This window comes from Orycteropus afer, unplaced genomic scaffold (assembly GCF_000298275.1).
Source record: "Orycteropus afer afer isolate SDZICR_OR568_19922 unplaced genomic scaffold, OryAfe1.0 scaffold00326, whole genome shotgun sequence".
NCBI lineage: Eukaryota > Metazoa > Chordata > Mammalia > Tubulidentata > Orycteropodidae > Orycteropus > Orycteropus afer.
This window is the reverse complement of record NW_006921913.1, coordinates 1,983,972-2,007,181: the sequence shown is the minus strand read 5'-3', so window position 1 is coordinate 2,007,181 and position 23,210 is coordinate 1,983,972. Positions and strand designations below refer to the sequence as shown.

General features: G+C 35.2%; 1 protein-coding gene across 1 annotated transcript in view; it reads right to left on the bottom strand.

The window, feature by feature from the left end:
* CDC73 (cell division cycle 73) overlaps positions 1-23,210 on the bottom strand; it is a 201,177-nt gene that overhangs the window by 135,251 nt on the left and 42,716 nt on the right. The window contains exons 9-10 of the mRNA XM_007952169.2: positions 16,980-17,058; positions 15,319-15,383 (exon numbers count right to left, since the gene is read on the bottom strand). Of these exons, the coding sequence (XP_007950360.1) occupies positions 15,319-15,383; positions 16,980-17,058 (144 nt within the window). The remainder of the gene's footprint in view (positions 1-15,318; positions 15,384-16,979; positions 17,059-23,210) is intronic.

The window sequence follows — 23,210 nt, the reverse complement described above, 5'->3', positions numbered from 1 at the left end:
CTCCCTGTGCATAAGCAGCCCTTCCTTCTCCCATGATTGTTCTCTCCAGGGCGTGTGTCTACTTGAGGTAAATGTTTAACTCACATGTCACAGGCCATTTTTTTGAGAAGTGGATGGCCTCTTCCTTCTTCCTAGTCTGTCTCAGTTTGTAAGCAGCGTTGAAACCTGTGCACCGTGTGCAACCCTGCTGGCATTTGAAACACCAGTTTCAACATAGCCTCAAGCCTCACATCAACACTCCAGCCACCACAGTATGACAAACTGACAGACAAGTTTGTCTCCCTTAGCTGTTGGAAATCTCTCCGCTCTCCCCTTACCTAGATCCTGCCACTTTGTTGTCCCTGGCTTTCCCTCCTTCCTGCCTATATGTGCTATTGAACCATTAATGTCAGCAATGAACTTAATTCATTCTCATGGATTAATTATCAGTGAGTTGCACGAATTTTTTCAGAGCTAATCATGACTTGACTTACCATATAGAAGTTCAATCAGCAGTGACAGTGGTAAAGTTTATGATTTTTTTTTTTTTTTTTAAATCTCAAAGCCAAGACTGAAACTTTCCTTAGTGAGAAGAACTTCCTTCAACTACTATTATCAAAATCTAAACAGCTTTGGAAATTAGTGCTTACTACAATTTGACAATTCTTTATTAAAGAATCAATATAAGAGTTATAAGGCAGAACACTTATTTACAAAATGTATACTAAAAATGACTTATTTTTAAGGGTAAACACCAGGAATCAATACAGGATAAGCATCTTAGTTCTCTAGTGCTGTTATAACAGAAATTCCACAAGTGGATGGCTTTAACAAACAGGAATTTACTCTTTTACAGTTTAAGAGGCTACACATCCTAATTCAGTGTGCCAGTTCTAGTGGTTAAGTGAAGGTCCCTTGACCTTGAGCTTCAGCTCTGCCTCTTGTTCCAGGCCCACTGGAGCTAGAGGCATCTCCTAACTCAGGCAGCTGCTGGCTGCTGAAGCTGATAAACCCAAGGTTGGAAGGTAAAATGGCATAATCCCAAAATCAGCAGGCACACGGCAGGCCACTGGTTCAAGTCCAGGGATAATCCCAAGATTGGCAGAGAACATGGGAGGACACTGCTTCAAGGCCAGCAACTGGAGATGAAGACTCAGCTAAGTGCAGAATCCAAAATGTGCCAAGAAGCTACAGACCTTTCTCAAAGTTTTTCCACATATCCTGGAAACAGGCCATACCCAAAGACAGCTCCCCTTCCAATGCTTAAGGTCTCATAGCAGATTCTACTATGTAGTTGACTTGACTACACAATTTCATCATAGGGAATAACAACATCCAGCTGCCAAGCCACTCAAAACCATGGCACAGAGAAGCTGACACACAACCTTAATTACCACAATAAGGAAATAAAAGACTAAATAAATAGCAGGTTTTTCATTGTAACCAAATACACTTAAATGAACCAAGAGACCTCAACTGCATATTTATCAGTAGTACTTATGCATGTGTTGAGTGAGGTGGTAGGGGGAAGTGGGGGGGGCATGTGTGTATATGTGTGTATGAAACTATGTTCTTCTTTTCCTGTTACTGAGAATGGTTCCAACAATTTCACTAACTGAATTTGATATAAGAAGTATAACCAACTGAGTAAAATACGAACTAAAATCAGAGGAAAAAATACAACTCATCAATTATTGTTATCAAAAATATCTTTCATATTTTACAATTATAAAAAAAATGTATATTATCTTCCAAACAAATATACCAGGGTGGCATTTTTAAAACTGTCATCCACAAGCTATGTAAAATGTTCCTCTGAAGATAACGATTACATATCTAACTATGTATAAAGTCTTCCGTATAGTATTCATACTACATTTATACATTAATTCTATTCTTTTTTGTAGTCATTCTGGCTGCATTCTAATTTTTAAAGAATTTTTACAGAATGTTAAGAGAAGACTTAAATTGTAATGTATTTGTATCACTGAAATTATTGAATTAATAGGGAGGCTGAATTTAACTAATCTCACTAATTTGCTTATTACTAACCTGAGAGAATAAGTGAAAGGTGAAAATGAGTGACTTCCAGAGTCCAATAGGCAATCTTTACCCCTGGCTCCACTTCCAAATCAAGGAAACTAAATGGACTACTTCTAGGCCTACAGTATAGACTTTAAGCAAGATCATTCTATCAATACCTACCTACCTTCTCTAGTGTAAAACCCGATCTTTTTACTATCTTTGTTATAATTTTTAAATTCAAGAGCTAGCTCTCTCAGCAACACTTTTTAACAAATCAAAAGGAGCAAAATGAGACGTTAGTCCTAAAAATGAATTAGCAATCTAGACATCTAAAGAACTAATGTATTATACCCATCTGGAGAGGATCAGTTTGACACAACAATAAGGAACACAGAAGTCATAACAGCAAATGATGACAAAGGCTATGTAAGCAGTGCCCAAAGAGAAAAGTGCCCTAGGCCTTGCAACAAGTCTTTCTTTAAAGAAGAGATGAAGGTATCAGGCCAACCATCTTACGCAAATACCTCTGAATACTTGAAGGATATCATTTAATACATGCTCATTGTAGAATATTATACTGTGATATCCCATGTAGCTTCTGTACATGGAGAACATGTATGTATCGTTGCAGTGAATATGAATGTCCAATACCCTTGGCAACTACAACTGCTCACTATAAATTAATAAATCAGCATTTGATCTCAAGTGCTTCTCTCATAAGCTTGACTAAAATGAATCAATCTCTTATAATACACTAATATTACTCAGTTTCTCAGCCTTTCTCTGGGCCATGGCAAATTACTATGGCAATATCACCTTATGAGACAACTTGGGATTGTTGTTGTTGTTGTTGTTGTTATGTGTCGTCGAGATGGACCCGACTCAGAGCAACCCCTCCTTGGGTTTCTGAGGCATCATCACTACGAAAGTAGATTGCCCCATCTTCCTTCCGAGGAGTGGATGATGGGTTTGAACCGCCAGCCTTCTGGTTAGCAGTCAAGTGCCTTGGGCACTATGCTACCAGAACTCCCTACAACTTGGGATATAACCAGGTAATCTTTTCCAAGTAACTTCTGCACTGTTGCTCATCAATCAGCAGTTATTTATCCTTTGCTCTGTTACAAGGTAAGGATGGTGGTAAAATTTCTTCAGACACTTAGAACTAGATTTTATGACTAAGGATTAGCCTTCAATGACCTACAGATGCATTTCAATATAAAATATAAACGTAATACCACCAGTGTGCGACAGGAAGCATGTTTTTGTAGAATTTATGATGCCATGACTTTTAGCTTTAAAAAAAAGAAATTACATAAATTCTTTGAAACTACTAATAGAGTCAAAAAGAGTAGGAAAAATTGATATCTGTATCACAGGTATTCAAAAAATTATTAATTTATTAGGAGGTATTAGGTTAATTCTATCTATTACATTTAATCTGTATACTAATTTTTTTATTATAAACATATATATAATATATTTAATTATTATTATGTAGCTCTACTGATGTTAAAAGTCAACAATTCTTAAGTATGCTATAAAATACTTTATAGCCTTTTAAGATAAATTGTTAAAATATTGTAATCAATCAAATCTGAATGCTGGGGCTTTTCTGTTGTTTATTTAAAAAAAAAACTAAAAACTAAAAGTGTAAGTTAAGATTCAATTACTTCAGAAAGATGAAAGAACCACTTAGTTTTAGCTCTCAAATTTGATCTATTAAAACATATTAAGGAATTCCAAAATGTTTATGGAAACACAAAGAAGATAGAAAAAACAAATAGACAATACAGGAAGACTGAAGCCTTTATCTAAAAAAATCAAATTTCTAAGGTGAATTATTACAGGATTGAATATCCAGAATTCACAATCTGTAGATGACAATGTAAAACCGAAATAATTCTTTCTGATTCAAATTGTTAATTTATAAAACTATTAAATTGGGGTGATGTAAAAATAATTCTATATTTGAGCTAATATAGTGTTGTAAAAATCTAAATATAAAAAACAAATGCTTTTTCAGTGAGACTATAAAATACAACATATACAAAGTTCAACAGTAAGACAATTACCTGAGGCGTTTGGTATGATTTTCTGTCTCCAATTAAAACAAAAATTAAAATCTTAAGTTTTAATTCCTAAGAATTTCGAAAAGAAATTTCTTCAACTAATCATAGTAAATCACAATTGTGAAATTTCAAATAAGCACTCAGTTTCTAAAAAGTAAGATTTGTCAAGACCAGAAGCAAGTAAGTGTTTAAAAAGAAATATTTAAAATAAACGTGGGAACAATCACTCACAGAGGAACATGAGAAGCAGGAAAGACAAGAAGAACAACACTAAAAGAAACATCCATCAAGAAAAAGACCTGGAAAAGAAATCAAAACTTAGAATTAAAGCTCAAATGGTGTTTGGCTGGGAAGAGGGGTGGGGGATAAGGGTTGAACTAACTAGACAATCCAGCAAACACTAAGACAACTAATAACATAAAATTTGAATGCAAGATTTATGTGAAAGACTGAAAATTCATTGAGGATTTTAATTAAGATATGAAGCTGGACAAATTGATACAGCAAGCTAAAGCTCAGCCAAAAACAGCAAATGAGAAACCCACTAAGGAAATATTTGAACACTCCAAAACAGCACATTAACATTGTTTTCTTTTTTCTCATATGAATGAATTAATTCAAATTATGTGTCAAGAAATAAAGAGAATATTAAAGTCAATTTTTGTTCTTCAAAATATTAAGGAAAAAATGAATAAATAAAAGGGTGTCTACACTAAACAAAAGCAGCAGTGTAAAAATACACCAAGTAGTAGTCATAATTTAAAAGTGGTGAAATGTTTTTAGTGCTGATATTAATTTTGTTAAAACATAATGGATTAAAGTTATACAATAAAAGTAAGTAGGAACTGGAATAAAAAGTTCTTTTCTACTACGTCCAAGAAATAATACTAAAATAAAACTGAAATTGTTTACTGTGTAAAAAAAAAAAAAAATCACATATAATTAAAGTACTACATACAGAAATACAATTAAGAGTAGTATCTTTTCAAACTGAATTTCATAGTATAAGTGTTTATCATGTTAATAAAATACTTCGTATTTCCAAACTGGTTTCTACTATTTTTTTCCTCTTCTTATAATGATTAATATTAAAAAACAATTTAAGACAAGGTAGTATTGTATTATTTTTAAATATTATACAACAGTTTCCGGATTATTACTGACATGTGCCAACAACCAGTTAGTTTGTTCTATCAAAAATAACACTTAAGATCTCGTTTTGTAAATGTGTCATTAACTACAAAGACATTGATAGATTAATTTTAATGGGTATGAAACTGATTTTATTAAAATCTCTTAATATGTTTTGGATAAGCCAATAATTATTTTTAAATGAAATTAAAACTAAATTAATGGAGTTTAACTGTATAGGCTTCAACCAAAAGTACTATACAGTGTTCAATGGATTTTCAATACATCCATAACATACATAAACTAACATACATAAACTAAAAAGTAACATTATAAAAACAACTTTTACTTTATATGCATTAAACTATTCTGACACTTATTAATATGTTCTGATGCTATAATTTATTTTGCTTCAAGTACTTTAGCATCAAAATGCAGAATATGCTCATAAAATGTTAAAGTAAAATCAGATTCTAATACATCTCACCACAAAGAAGGCATCACTGTAAGATTAATAGCCATCCATCTAAATGATAGTATTCATTCTAAATACCAGACAATTAAATTAAAAATTAAGTGTAATACTCAGCATGTATGTTTAATATATTTTCAATAATGAATTCAATGCTACAAACAAACAGCACCCAAAGGGACAACGCTAAACAAGGTATGCCAGTACACATTTAAACTGAAAAAAAATCCCAAAGTAAGTTAATTCTAACATCATTTTTCGGTTGAGAAAACTGATGTCTAATCTGCTGCAACAAACAAACCTAGAAACCATAATAGAAAGCTCTTTGTTTTATGTTCAAGTGTAATTCATATTGAAGGCTGCAGTCTTTGGCCTTCATCAGTAAGTGCTTCAAGTCATTTTCACTTTCAGCAAGCAAGGTGGTGTCATTCTGTTAATCAGTCTTCCTCCAATCTTGATGTCCTGTCCTTCATACAGTTCAGCTTTTCAGATTATCCACTCAGCACACAGACTGAGTAAGTATGGTGAAGGATACAACCTTGACAAACATACCTTTCTTGATTCTAAGCCACACAGTATCCCCTTGGTTTGTTCAAATGACTGATTCTTGATCCATGTACAGGTTGCACATAAGCACAATTAAGTGTTCTAGAATTCCCATGCTTCACAATGTTATCTATAATTTGTTAAGACTCACAGTTGAATGACTACGTGTACAATAAGATACAGGTAAACATCTCTGTGATGTTCTCTGCTTTCCATCATAATCCATATGGCACTGGCAACAATATTCATTCCAATACCAAATTCTCTTTTGAATCTGACTTAAATTTCTGGCATTTTCGTATAGATGTATGGCTGCAGCTGTTCTTAAATTATCGTCAGTAAAATTTTGCTAGCATGTACTATTAATGATATTTCTCAATAATTTGCACACTCTCTTTGATCATCTTTCTCTGGAATGGGCACAAATATGGATTTCACCCAATCAACTGGCCAAGTATCTGTCTTCCAAATTACTTGACAGTTGCATGTTTGTTGAAGCATCTCAATTGGTACTCCATCAATTCCTGGAGTCTTGGTTTTCACTAATGCCTTCAGTGCAGTTTAGACTTCCTCCTTTAGTACCAACAGTTCTTGATCAAATGCTAACTCCTGAAATGGATGAACATCAACCAATCCTTTTTGATACTGTGATCGGGGTATTCCTTCTATGTTCTGATGCTTTCTACTTCATTCAATCTTTGTCCTATAAAATCCTTCAATACTGTGACTCAAGGCATGTTTTTTCTCTTCAGTTCTTTCAGTTTGGGAAATGCCAATAGTGTTGCTCAGTTTGGGTTGCCTAACTCCAGTCTTGGTACATTTTATTATAAAACTTTATCTTGTTTTTCTGAGTCGCCCTTTGCAATCTTCTGTTCGGCTCTTTTATGTCATCATTTGTCCTGTTTTAGCTACTCTGTGCTCAAGAGCAAGTTTCAGAGTGTCTTCAAACATCCATTTTGGTCTTTTCTTTCTTACGTTTTTGTTAATGACCTTTTTACTTTCTTCATGTATCATGTCCTTGAAGTCATCCCACAACTATTCTGATCTTTGATCATTAGTGTTCAGTGCATCAAATCTATTCTTGAGATGGTCTTTAAATTCAAGCAGAATATATTCAAGGCAGTTCCTTGGCTCTCTTGGGTTGCTTAGATTTCTTTCACCTTTAACTTGAACTTGCATATGAGCACTTCATGGTCTGCTCTACAGTTGGTCCCTGGCTTTGTCTCAACTGATAATACTGAGCTTCTCTATTATCTCTTTGTACAGATGTAGTCTAATTTGATTCCTTTGCAGTCCACCTGACAAGGTCTACGTGTATAGACATCATTAGTGTTTTATACACACACACACACACACACACACACTTCTGATAAATAAATCATTGGTCTTACAAAATTCTATCATACAATCTCTAGCATCATTCCTATTACCAAGGCCATTATTTTCCAAATAATGATCTTTCTTCATTTCTAACTTTCACATTCCAATCACCAGTAATGATCAAAGTATCTTTTTTTAATTGAGAACAACAAAAAAAGGAGAGACAGAGAGAAGTATTTATTTCTTTGTTTCACAAATAAAGCTGGCCAAGGTGCTTTTTGGTGACTAGCTGAAAAGACCAAATCCCTTATCTTTGTCCAACTCCTCCAACTCTTCCTTTGCTTCAACCTTGACCAGGGCCAAAGCAGCAGCAGCAGGGGCAACAGCAGTGGTAGTGGTGGTGAACACAGAGGCAGCAGCCACAAACGTAGATGGATCAGCCAACAAGGGCTTGACCTTGCAGTCAGTTGGAAAGTGAAATTAGTCTCCACAAAGACAGGACCAGCTTGCATCCACTGATAATAGAATGGGATACTGATATAACAGCTGGGTAACCGATCTGCAGATAAATGCTGGCAAAACCACATACACCCTGCAGGAAGCAGGAAGACAGTTTCCTCTGTGAAGTCCAGCACTTTGGTGTTGGAGATGCTGTTGCTATCAAACACCTGCTGGATAATCAGCCAGAAGGAGAAGGCGAGATGTTCGGCATGCTCACCAGGGTGGCTTCACTGGCTCCCACTTTGTCTCCAGTCTTAATTCGCTGCACATCACTCAGGATTTTCAATGCTGCCTACGGAGAGCTTAGATGCTGAGAGACTGGAAGGAGATTGTCTCAGTACCCAGACCAGTGCTCTGGACCAACACACAGTAAACTCACATGGGCAACATGACAACTAGTACCTTGTTGGCCAGCAGCGTGTTCCTGGTATCAGTATGGTCTTCCTGGGTGAACACAAACCCTACATTCCTCTGGATGTGAGGCAACAGTTTCTACAGAGCCAGGATATTTTCCAGATGCTCTCAGATAGCCTTGTGCATCATGATGTTCTTACCCATCAGTACCATTGCCTTCCCACAGAGGGACATGCAGATCTGCTGCATCCACTTGGAGCCCACATGCAGATCTGCTGCATCCACGTGGAGCCCACATTGTCTGCTCCCAGGATAAAGTAATTTTGGGATAACTGTCCAAAAGTTGGATGATATTAAGGAAGTAGTTGGACAGGTCTTCCAGCCAATCCGGTCTTCCCTGGGTTTCATGGCAGTGAAGCAAGGATTGCCACAGGGTTTAAAGACAATGTCACTGTCATGAGGACACCTGGTGAGAGCTATCAATGCACCTTGTGTTAGATTGTGTTCTCTAGAGAAACACAAAAACTAGCAAAGCATACAGAGAGAGAGAGAGAGAGAGAGAGAGAGAAATTTATCTTAGGAAAATGGCTCACAAACGTATAGAAGCCGGCAAGTCCAAGGTCCCTGGAGGAAACGGGCTGGCAGCAGCCTTAGCTTCCGCAAGTGCAGGGGGCTGAGAAATTCAAGGCTGGCAGGCAGTACACTGGTTGTTGACAACAACGAAAGACGAATCCAAGATCTCCAGGCCAAGCGGTGGGCTGCTCACTCACGGAAGTTTGTAGTCCACACACCAGGGTTCCAATCCCTCAAAGAATGTCTCTCTTCCCAGGATGTCCCTGGATATCCTGGAAGCAGGCCACACCCCTAGAGAAACTCCCCTTGGGCAGACTGGCCACTCAGAACACAGTCATCCGATCCCATCATGGGAACAACCACACAGAACTGGGGTCCAGCCAAGTTGACACACAGCTCCAAGTATCACACACCTTGAGTGCATATTTGATCAATTTCAGATTGAAGTAGTTCATAGAGATCTTCAATTTCTTCATCTTTGGCATGTGCAGTTGGTGTACAAATTTGAATAATAGTATTAACAGTTCTTCCTTGTAGATATATGGACATAACTTCTAGTTGCCTATATTTTCACATAAGCCAAAATCAGATTATGCATAAAGTCATAAATTCATAATAAAAGCAGCTGTCATTGTGGAATCCCTTTGTGCTAAGCCATTTTATACAGTGTCACTTTTAATCCTTAACAATACTATGATATAAATTCTATTTTCTCCACTCAAAATAAAAACTAGACCACTGATTATAAGAAAATTAAGTAACCTTCTCAACTTCTTCAGTGTCACAATGGATTCAAAGCCAGGAATGACATCAAAATCTGTAATTTGTTATACTTCCAACAAATTAACTTCTATTTAAAAAGCTGGCACTTACTTTATTATTTAGATCAAAGATTCCAAACTCAAAGGTCCATACATAGCATCTAACAAGACAGCATAAATAAGTGAAAAGGGCTAGATAAAAGAATACAGAATAGTGAAGATTGTGGAAACCTATCTAAAGAAGGTAGCCACTATTCAAATCAATGTGGCAATGCTATTTGACACTGTGGACCCAGCACCCAATCATGCCAGATTACTTTTAGAAAAGAAGCTAGATATCCAGACTGTTCATATGACATATCTTATTTTTTTAATGTTGGTAATTAAAACAAAATTTTAAATTGCAATGGATGCCTACAGAAACGTATCTGGAGCCACATTTAGATTGGCACAATGACTGACATCAGAAGTGTGCTTAAAAAAAAAAAAAAAGGACATATGTCAATGTACTGCCACTTAGTAACAGGCTATATCAAAGTCTGGAAAGAAGGAACTTTCCTACAGGCATCCTTAGTCCTTAAAATTTATACAAAACCAAATAGTCTTTCAAGTCTTTCTACTTCTATGCTTCCCACCACAAGGCTTTTATTCCCACTATTTTTTCAATGTTCTTAAAATGTGCCTCCCTGGCATCACCACGTTAACTACTACTCAAATTTCAGATCTTACCTAAGTATTAAGACTACAACAAAGTATTCTGACCCCTGCAACAAATCCTCCAATTGTAGACTCCCACACTGTACCTCTCCTCTATTCACTTGCCACAATCACTATTTTACATTTGAGTGACTGATTTAATGTTTCTCTCCTCTACTAGACCATAATGTCATCACAGTGCATGGCACATAGTAACATTCAACAAATATTTACTGAAGGAAGAAAAGAAAGAAAGGAAGAAAACAAGGGCCCTAAGTAAGAAAGCCTTAAGCAACTATCCCCATCCTCTGATGTCCTGGGCCACAGACCCAATTACAGAACAATACTGCCACTATGCTGTTGTTGTTAGGTATCATCAAGTCAGTTCCAACTCATAGCAACCCTATGCACAACAGAAAGAAAACACTGCCTGGTCCTGTGCCATGCTCACAATCATTGCTATGTTTTATTCCATTGTTGCAACCACTATGTCAATCAGTCTCATTGAGGGCCTTCTCTTTCACTGACCCTTTACCCAAGCAAGATGTCCTTCTCTAAGGAATGGACTCTCCTAATAACATATCCCAACTACACTTAAGTTACCTCCCTTGTAAGGAGTATTCTGGCTATATACTTCTTCCAAGACAGATTTGTTCATTTTTCTGGCAGTCCACGGTATATTCAGTACTCTTTGCCAACACCACAATTCAAAAGCAGCAATTCTTCTTTGGTTTTCCTTGTTCATTTATCCAGCTATTGCTACTACAGTACTCCCGTAACATTTACAATAGAGAGGTGAGCAACCAAATTAATTAAAGACCAACCAAATGTGAATGAAAAAAGGTTATAAAGTGCAGGGGGTTGGGGAGGTGGGAAAAGACATTACAAATGTATATGTTCCTGCTTTTAAGACTAAAACTTGGTGGCAAGACTGAGATTATGGATCCTCCTGAGTGAAAGCTGATGGTGACATTATTCTGTTTCTAACAGAGATATTAAAACCCACCTAAGTTTATTTACTATCAGGAAAATAGTTCCCCAAGACTTGTCATAAGAACTACTCTATTAGAGTTGATTCAAATGAAAATCTTAAAGGAAAGCTTCCTGTTGTTCAATTTCAGGGTATAAAATACTTTTTCAAAATGAAATTAACAAAGTAATCATGCTTCTTCTACATGAAGCACATGAAGACTGAGATATTAAAATGAAGTGGTTTTCCCATCAATGCAATTACCAAATCCTTACAAATATTTTAAGGGTGAACTGTGATTTTTTTCTTCTTATTCCCTCTCCAGTGGACCTACAGACAGGTTCCTTGCTGCTACTTTACAGCAAAGTTAAGTCTCCATCATCTCCTCTTATCTACTATAAGATGAAAAGTATTGTCAAATACTACTTTCCTAATATAAGATAGATCCTTTCACAAAAGGAATCCATGAAGATATATTCTGGTGTTCCCCTCACAGAATGATTTGTACTCTCAACCTATACATCTAAAATAGCTTTTCTTAAACTGATTCTATCCCACACTAGCTGTTTCCAGGAATATTCCCAACAGTAGGGAAAGGAGGACCAAACTCTGGGGGTAAAATACACTTGGGAAGCAATGCATACTATTTTCTTACTATTCAGATATTTATATATTAAAAACAGGTGATTCCTATACCACAAAATCTGTTTAATCTAGTGTTTCTTAAACATACAGAACTCAAGTAATGCATTTCAACAAAAAGTTTCCAACTCCGAAAAGTTCTCTAGCTGTATTTTCATGGATTCTACCTCTAGAAACTTTATGTTAAGACAAATGTCCTGGCTTAAATCAAGTTAACCAAAAATGATACAGTCTTGTAACTTTAAAGATACCTGTTCATCTATTCCTATAATTAGTTTCAACAAATTATGATTATTACAGAATATTACCAAATCATTACTACTAAAACACACCACCTACCTAAAACATCTTGAATGGGCCTTTGTTTCTATAATAAACTTAAGTAACTTATGATTTTTATGAAATACTAATACCAAAATCCAAACTCCTACTCTGTAACCCACATAAACAAAACCAAACTCATAGCCATCGAGTCAATTCGACTCATAGCAACCCCCTTTGGGGGGTGCAAATCTTTTCAGAAGTAGATTGTCCCATCTTCCTTCCACAGAGTGGCTGGTGAGTTTGAATTGCTGACCTTCTGGTTAGCAGCCAAATAAATGCCTTATCCACCACGCCACCAGAGCTTCTTCTGTAACCATATAGGGGGAAAAAATTTTCTATCCATCTGCGTAAGTGACCTTATTATTAATTTACTCCTGTGTTTAAGTCCAACATCTGGAACTTGAAAGATATGCAGATCAATCTTGATGAAGACTGACCCTAACTTCAACTAGGCATATCCAAATCCCAAAGAACAAGGGTAGAAAAAAAAAAAAAATTATCTAACATTAGAAAGGAATTAACATCTGTGCAGCAAAGCCTTTTAATACACATTACTAACAGCTTTGTGCAGCGGTATAGATATTACAAAGGAGAAACTTTCTTAATTACAGAAAAAAGTGGAAAGTTGGTGAAACTCACAAATAATTCCAAATTAGAAGAGGAAAAAATGTTAAACTGAAAACATAAATTTGAAATTCAACTAAAAAGAAACATTTGAGAAACTTTAGAACTTTCAACTTCAAATTTATATAGTCTCCTAAAAATGGCTGCATGAATTCAGTCTAAAGCAGCACAGAGGTTCAAACTGGGTATTAAAACAACAAAACTACTAACAACTTTGACATTTGTCTTTCTGCTACATTCCTATGTAATATGTCTTTTTATGATTATTTCTTTCAAATCATAGATTAATTAGTTTAAATTTGCCTCTCTTTTAAATCTATTTAGAAATAAATCTAAATAAATAATAAATTATTTAGAAATAATATTTCCTCTGATGAGGAAATAAAACCATGTCATTCTCATACTATTCAAGTGAAATTAAGAAATTGTCTTTGGCTTTGAGAAAAACTGTTTTTTATAAAAGGCACCACAGTAAAAGCTACCACTGATATTACTATTTGCTGAAAGCTCAGATAATGAAATCAATTTCATGGCATTTCAGAACTATGGATATGAGACAAAAATGAAAACAACAAACTTACTTGATGACTACTTAAAGGTAACAACTCCAGTGCCACTATAAATAACTTGGGGAATAATTGGTAGGTTAACTTCTATCTCAAAGAAAATGTCAATAACTGAATCATGTAAGAATTTAAGCTAAATTTTATAGTTACAAATTGTATTTTGACATCAAGAAGAACCAATCCAGATCATATGAGGGGTATCTAATCTCTTACCACATTTCCCTTCACTTAGTAGGCTCTGAGGGCACTGGCTTTCTTGCTGGTCCTCTAGTGGGCCCCAGTCTTATTCCTTGTCTCTGCCCTGCATGGAATGCTCCCCCTCCAGGTCTCTGTTTAACTGTCATCTTCTCAGAGAAGCCTCTCTGGACACTCTCTCTAAAGAAGCCCCAACTGTCTTATTCATAGCTATAGTCCCAGTAGCAAGAACAGAGTCTGAGACACAGTACTCAATAAGCAGTATGCTGTTGATATTATATACAATTTCAATATTACAAAAACAAATCTGATCATAATTTTAAAACAAACATATGAACAAAATATCTAATATCCTATCCCTATGTGAAGGGCAGAAAAAGAAAATGAACGCAACTTTTATCATCAGATTTTCTACATTTCCTACCTGCTTCTGAAAATAAGTGAGTAAAGCACAATAAATTCCAACAGATGTAAAAATGTATCCTAATTCTGAGAAATCACAGCAAATTCATAAATGTTTCTATTATACTAAATCCTTAAAAATATGATGATCCACAAAAACAAGTCAATTTGACATTAGCATTCTAAGGTATTCTAATTAAAACATAAACATAGTATTTAAAGTAGAAAAGGTATAATGCTCTATAATTTATATGTGCCATATAAGGTTAATATATTTTCTGCTCTACACTCCCAAGTCCTATCATTGACACAATAAAAATTAAAAGTGTGAAATATGGCCTGGTCATAACATCTAGAAATAGCCATCTTTTGGAGGTTAAAAATAAAAAAGAGAGTTTTCTAAAAATGAACCAATGGCTTCTATTTGTGGACACCCAAGCATTCAATTCCATCAAGTACATATACTCTGTAAGCATACATCAAACACTGCAATTTGTTTTGTTTTTTAAAAAAAGACTGTAAGACATTAGAATTTAAAGAACATAAGATAATGGCAAAAGACTCTTCCAAACTATACCCTGTAACTCCTTGCAGGCATTACATAGTCTAATCAGTTAAGCATCTGCCCTACTTCTAAGTTAGTCAAAACAGCATTTGTTTAAAAACACTCAATTCAGTTAAAAAAAAAAAAGGACACTCTACCACAAATTAGCACAACTGGTCATTAAAGCATAGGCACACCTTGCTATATTGTGATTCACTTTACTGTACTTCACAGATACTGGGTTTTTTGTTTGTTTAACAACTTGAAGGTATGTGCCAATCCTGCATTGAGTAAGTCTATCAGTGGCATTTCTTCCAATAGCAGGTACTTGTTTCTTGTCTCTATTTCACATTTTGGTAATTCTCACAATATTTCAAACTTTTTAATAATACTAATTCACACTTAAGACACTACAATAGTGAAAATATAACTCATATGCACTACAAAACCAAAAAACTTGTGTAACTCGTTTTATTGTGATATACTCTATTGTAGAGGCCTGTAACCAACCCCACAGTATCTCTGAGGTATTCTTGTACTAGAAAACAAAGATTTTTTTTTAACATCTGCTATTCACATAAACTGCCAAGGACAAAAGAATCTCTATAGTCAACGTCAACTCACCGTTACAGATTTCAGTGTCATACCATGGTAGGTACCCATAGTGTCAATTTTGAAGCCTTCAGTTTCTATAAAGAAAAGTTATAAAGTAATACACTGATGAAGATAAAAACTTTAAAATGATACTAGTCTCACAAATATATTCAATACATATATCAATAAGCCTATTGTGTAGAATCTGCTTAAGGCTGTCTCTGCAATATGTTCAAGTATAGTATTGCTGGTTGAGAATATCAAAAATTAGACTGAATAATTTTATAACCACCAAATTATTAACTCCTAATACTCAATTATAGTATGGTATAGCATCAATATCATGATATATGATGTTATAAATAGCATCATAGTTTTATTTTTTTTTTTTAATAAAAAAATTGCAATCCAAAAGTATAATCATAAGGTGTATGTTTTCATTTTATAGAAAAGCAAAGTTGTAAATAGTGATTGGGGTTCTAGGACAGATGTTTCTCTGTGGGACATACATATATTAAATATTTTGCACAGTGAAGGCCCTACGGTCTCTATCGCAACTACTGAAGTCTACAGTTGTAGGGCAAGAGCAGCATAAATATACATAAACAGATAGGTACAACCTAATTCAGCTCACAGAGGGCTAGATTTGGTCTGTGAGCTACAGTCTGCCAAACCCTGCTTTAAATAGTTCTTTTTATAAGAAAAACTCTGCAATGAATAAAAGAATGGACAACTATGTCTTTCTAGGGCCATAACTGGTATATTCCTTTACTCAGTAAATGAAATCAAAACACAAAATTCACTGCATCAAGGGAACACGTCCTTTAAAGAAAATTAAATGGAGATTTCAGATTATGCAGAAAATAATCCTATTTGCTTGTAGCTGTTCTCATTTTCTCCATGAATCAAGTCAAGATGAATGAAAATCTCAAGAAGAAATTAAGCTTACAATAGTCTCACCACATCAACCAGCTTACTAATGTAGAAATGGTTCACTATTGCATTATATGTATATCATGTAGGCTTTGCAAAATCAGTCCTCACATCAATGCTACAAATCAATGCTTTCTAAGTTCTCAATTTATACCTTTACAATTTAGAAAATATGACTTGATATACAGAATCTCCACTTAAAAATATACTTTTCAAAAATACAACTATTATTAACAGCAAACAGTTATTATATACCAAGTACTATTCTAATGACTTTATGTTTATTAACTAGTTTAATCTCCACAATAACATTAAGAGGTAGTTCCTACTGCTAACAGCATTAAAAGTATATATATGAAGAAACAGAAAGAGTATAATTAAAATAACTTGCCAGAGTTCATACAAAAAGTGTGATATAGGCAATCTGAGTTCAGTATCCATGTTATTAAGCAAGAATTACCAAACTTGTTTTGTAAAGGGCTGGACACTAAGTATTTTATGCTGTGCAGTCCATACAGTCTCTGTAGCAACAACTCTTCTATCATATGACTAACACAGTCATGGACAAAACGTAAATTAATGATCATGATTGTGTTCCAATGAAACTTCATTTATTAAAAACACACACTAAGGCAGATTTGGACTACAGACCTTAGTTTGCCAACCCCTTCTCTTAACCATAAGGCTATTTTAAAAAATAAAAAATAAAAAGCTTCCTGCAGCCACAATCAGCAAAATAAAAAAAATAAACAACTTACCTTCTTTTCCTTTAAATCTTTCCTGGTCATATCTGTTATAGGCAGCTGGGATAGGCTGTTTGGTGCGCAATGTGGGATCCTAGAAAAATAAAGTATGAGTTACATGATATTACTTTTAAATTTTACTTAATTAATATTCATAATAAAGATGATGGTAGAGGTCTCTCTTTTCTAAGCTTGTTTCTACCTACAGCCAATAAAGACAAAGAACAGGGAAGAGACCACTAGTTACTTCATGCTTATTTTCAAAACATTTTGTTTATTTCTAGAAAATGAATATCTTACCAGAGACAATGAAAAACAACTCCCAGTTGTTCTTCACTTATACAAAGATAAAGAGTAAAATATGTAGAAACTGCAGGAATAAAATGGATGTGCTTACAAATTTTATTCTGGTTATTTAAGTTTCTTTAGAACAAAAACTTTTTCCCTTCTAAGAATGACTTTGCAATGTTATGCAGATTTTTTTTGCAAAAAACAATTTTCAACTTGTTTGAGTCACAAAGATGGACACTTTAAAAAATAATACACAACTATCTGTATAGTATAAACTGACAACAGTTATTCAAAAGATCAGATTTGTTGTTAGGTGCCTTTGAGTCATCTCCAACTCATACCAACCCTGTGCATAGTAGAATGAAACACCACCCAGTCCCACACCAGCTCCGTGATCCTCGCTACACTTGAGCCCATCGCTACAGCCACTGTGTGTCAACCCATCTCTTTGAGGGCCTTCCCTTCGTGTGTCAACCCTCCACCTTACCAAGCATGATATCCTTCTCCAGGGAATGGAACCTTAAAGAACAGTGAGCTGATTTTAACAAAAGAGGAAAATCTCACAGAAGGATGAGAATGGTTGCACAACTCAAAGAATATAATCAATGTCACTGAATTGCACATGTAGAAACTGCTGAATTGGTATATGTTTTGTTGTGTATATTCTCAACAACAATAAAAATAAGTAAAATTTTAAAAATAGTAAAACATAAGCTCAATGGGTGAAATGAAAATATCCTACACCTCCGATATTAATAAATGTATCAAAACAAAAACCCCAAAGCTTACTGTGCTGACATTTTAGAGTGTTTTAAACTGATCTGAAGGAGTTCTGATAGCACAGTGGTTAAAACACTCAGCTGCTAACCAAAAAACGCCATGGTCTGAACTCACCAGCCACTGTACAGGAGAAAAATGAGGCAGACCGTTTCCATGAAGATTTACAGCCTTGGAAACCCTATGGGGCAGTTCTACTCTGTCCTATATGGTCACTACTGAGTCAGAACGATTTGATGACAGCAGGTTTTGTTTTAACTGATTTAACCAGGAAACTGTTAATGTTTAAATTAAATAAATAATACAATTATGATGACAGACCCATTGCAAATGGAAAATAACAAAGTAATAAAGATGATATTTAGTTTAAATACTTAGAGCTGCTAATCTAAGGATACATAACTTAATTCAGAAATCCTTTGTCTAAAACTCAGTCTGTAATAATCTAAAAAAGCATATTTAAAGAATATTCTGGCCAATGTAATGATGCATAATTTAACTGGCAAAACCTTTATCCAAAACTTATGAAATACTCTAAAACAACATATTTAAAGAATATTTCCAAAACTGTTTTTGAGAAATTCACGGTCTTCATGACGGCTGAAATACTCTTAATTTTGTTAACACCTCACAACAGAATTCCACTCGAAGTGGTATTTCAAATAAAAGATACTAGAGGATCACTAGATAAATACTACTATAGTCAAGAACCAAATATAAAAATTTTCAAGTATTCTAACAATTATGGAAACACACGGAAAGAATATTCATATTCACAAAAAACAATGGTTAAACACTTTTAAGATTTTATTTACATTTCCTACCAACTGCTATTCAAAAGATCGATCAATTCATAATTAAAAGCACCCTGTGATTTACCATTCTAATACTTGTCCTATTACCTTTATCTGTCATCTCCATCCCCACTGGCCTATAAGCTCTAAGAGGGCAGAAGTGTATATTTTTTTCACTCTTGTATCTCAAAATCTCAGCCTGACAAACTGTAAGCACTTAAATACTTGGTGTGAAGCAAGCAGAAGTATTTATTTAAATATTAGCAAAATGCCACTAATTTAAAGGTTAATTAACAATGAGTTTTATGTTTAAATAAAACCATTAGGTATCACAAAGACTGCAGTAGTACTCTTTCAAACTTAAATATACTTTTTAAATACCTATGTAATACAGAAACAATGTTATTTGTATATTTTGTCCTTTGCAGAATCATGAAAATAGATGAAAGATTACCAAGAAAATTGGATGGTATGCTTTAGTTTAAATATGGGCTATATGTCATATGGGAGCTCTCGTGGCATAACGCCTAAGGCATTTGACTGCTAACCAGAAGGCTGGCAGTTCACACCTACCAGCCACTCCTGGAAAGGAAGAATAGGCAATCTACTTCCGTAGAAATACCACCTTGGAAACCAAAGGAGGGCTCACTATGAGCTGGGATTGACTCAACAGCAGTGGGTTTGGTGGTTTGTTTTTTTTATAATGTCATGTATGAAATTTACTTTGGGGTCCCTAAGTGGCACCTCAAAGAATGAGGCAATCAACCTTCAAAGTAGCTTACTTTAAAGTACAATGAAATGACTGGTGAGCAGAAGAAGCATGATACATGCACTGAGATGCCACAGATAACAACGATTTCAAAAACAGTCCCAAACTGGAAGGTAACAGGGACTTATATTTATAATAATGGTCAGTGATTCTCATAAGCACCAGTGAGCAGGTGTTACGGATTGAACTGTGTCCCCAAAAAAATGTGTTATAAGTCCTAGTCCCTGTACCTGCAGTTAAAATCCCATTTAGGTATGGGTTGTCTTTGTTGTGTTAATGTGGCAGTGTTAATGTAGGTTATGTCTTAATCTTTTTTTAACATAAAAAAGAGGAAATTGAGCAAGTAACCAAGTAAGTAAGCAAAGATGAGGGAAAATATACATGAACCAAGACACATGCTGAAAAGAAACAAGAATTTTCCCCCAGAGCCAACAGAAAGAGAAAGCTTTCTTCTAGAGCTGGCACTCTCGATTCAGAAGTCTAGGCTGTTAAATTATGAGAGAATAAATTTTGTTTGTTAAAGCCACCTACATGTGGTCTTTCTCTTATAACAACAGCATTACATAACTATGACATTAAAGAACCAAAACCAGCTGAGTTGCTTGCAGAGGGCAAAGAGAATAAGAAGCAGGTGGTGGAAAAAGGCAGTTCTAAACATCAGCTACGCCAAGGTTTGCAGAAACAAGGACTGTAACTGATGAGTATTTCTTCTTTGTTTTATTATGTTTGTGTGTATTCACATATAGCAAGTATTTCTGTTTTCTTCCTTCCCCTCTCCCATTAATTATTATAAAATATAAAATGTAAAAGTGATTAGTTTATGTTTGATATTTTGCATGTTAGTTATATCATGTTAGGCTACAGTGTATGACTTTACAGTTGCCTCGACTGAGAGATTATGCATGGTTTAGGAAAAGGTGCACAGGTTCCCAAGGTGAGAACGGGTAGACTACGGTTGCTATTATGTCAACTTGGCTAAGCTATGATTCTCAGTGATTTGGCAGACACTATGTAACTGTCTTCCAATTTGTCACCTGATCTGAACAGGCAATCAGATGAAAGAGGAGTTTCCTAGGGGCTCTGGCCTGCCTCCAATATATAAAGAGTATGCTGGGAAAGCTTGTTCTTGCTTACACTCAACCCTTACACTCTTTTTATCACCTGATTTCCAGTTCTTGCAGCATAATCCTAAAGAAGTCTTCAGCCTGCTGCAAGACTTACAGATTTTGGAATCGTCAGTCCCTACAACCAAGTGAGCCAGCAGTGGTCTTCAGCCTGTTGCCTGACCCACAAATATAACTTGCCAGCACCCAAAACTGGGTAAACTTTTTCCTTGAAGTAAAACTCTATGTATCTATATATGCTTCACTGTTTTTGCTCACCTAAAGAACACAGATTAAAACAGTAGACTATGTGTACTTTAAAATAATTACTCACAGGGATTTTCTTAAGTAACCTGTCAGATTTTCACCTAGATATGTCTTCAAGAACCAAATCAACTACATCTATGGAAAGAGATGATGGAGAAACTCAGTATCATCAGTCAGAAAAAGGCCAGGGGTCAACTGCAAAATAAATAATAAATTGCTCATACACAAGTTCAAGATGAAACTGAAGAAAATTAAAACAAGTCCATGAAAGCCGAAGTACACCTCCAGTATATCCCAGCCTGAATTTACAAACCATCTTCTAGAATACATTTGATGCATTGAATGCTGATGACCAGACAAGTACTGGAATGACATCAACAACATCATATATGAAGAAAGCAAAAGGTCATTAAAAAGATAGGAGAAAAAGGAAAAAAACAAAATAGCTGTCAGAAGAGACTTTGAAACTAGTTCTTAAACACAGAGTAACTAAACAAAAAAGAAAAATGATAAAGTAAAAGAGCTGAAAAGAAGATTTCAAAGGATGGCTCAAGAAGAAAAAGTATACTAAGATGTACAAAGAGCTAGAGTTAGAAACCAAAAGGGAAGAACACACTCAGCAGCTCTCAAGCTACAAGAACTGAAAAAGAAATTCAAGCCTCAAGTGGCAGTATTGAAGGATTCTATGGGCAAAATATTTTATGACCCATGAAGCATCAAAAGTAAAAGGAATACACAATCACAGTTCCAAAAAGAAGGGGTAAATGTTCAACCATTTCAGGAGACAGCATTATGATCAAGAAACAAATGGTAATAAAGGAGAGTCCAAGATGCACTAAAGGCATTGATGAAAAACAAAGCTCCAAGAATTGACAGAGTACCAAATGAGATGTTTCAATGAACATATGCGATGCTGGAAGTGCTCACTCATCTAAACCAAGAAATGTGGAAGAAAGCTACATGGCCAACTGACTAGAAGAGATCCATATCTGTGCCCATTCCAAAGAAAGATGATACAAAAGAGCAAAGAAATTTTCTAACAATATCATTAATATCACACACAAGTAAAGTTTTGCTGAAGATAATTTAAAAACAATTGCAGCAGTACATCAACATGAAACTGCTAGAAATGCAAGCCAGAATCAGAAGAAGATATGGAACAATGGATATCAAATGTTGATATCAGATGGATCTTGACTGAAAGCAAAGAATACCAGAAAGATGTTCTGCTTTCTTGACTATGCAAGAGCATTCAACTCTGTGACTCATAAGAAATTATGGGTAACACTGTGAAAAATGGGAATTCCAGAATACCTAATTGTAGTCTTGAGGAACTTGTACATAGACAAGTGATACAAAAGCTGTTACTCAAACAGAACAAGGGCATACTGCATGGTTTAAAGTCAGGAAAGGTGTTTGTCAGAGTTGTATCCTTTCACTATACTTAATCTGTATGCTGACCAAATAAGCCAAGAAGCTGGACTATATGAAGAAAAATGTGGAGCTGGGATTGAAGGAAGAGTCTTTAACAACCTGCTAGGAGCTCTGGTAGCACAGTGCCTAAGGCATTTGACTGCTAACCAGAAGGTTGGTGGTTCAAACCCACCAGCTACTCCTCAGAAGGAAGGTTGGCAATCTACTTCCGTAGTGATACCGCCTCGGAAACCTAAGGAGGGGTCACTAAGAGTCAGGTTCGACTCAAAGGCAGTGGGCTTTGGTTTATATGCAGATGACACAACCTTGCTTGGTGAAAGTGAAGATAACTTGAAGCACTTACTAATGAAGATCAAAGACTGCAACCTTCAGTATAAATTATGCTCCAACATAAAACAAACAAAAATCCTCATAACTAGACCAATAAGCAACATCATGATAAATGGAGAAAAGATTGAAATTGTCAAGGATTTCATTTTACTTGGATACACAATGCCCATGGAAGCAGCATTTTAGAACTAAACAACATTCTGCATTAGGTAAATCTGCTACAAAAAACTTCTTGAAACTATTAAAAAGCAAAGATGTAATTCTGAGGACTGAAGTACACTTGACCCAAGCCATCATATTTTCAATAGCTTTCTATGCATGTGAATACTGGACAATGAATAAGGAGGACTAAACAAGAATTGCTGCTTTTACAGCCAGTAAGCATAAGCTCTGATTTCTCAGCAGAAACCATGCAAGCGAGAAGGCAATGGGATGGTATATATAAAACCCTGAAAGAGAAAAATTTTCAACCAAGAATTAT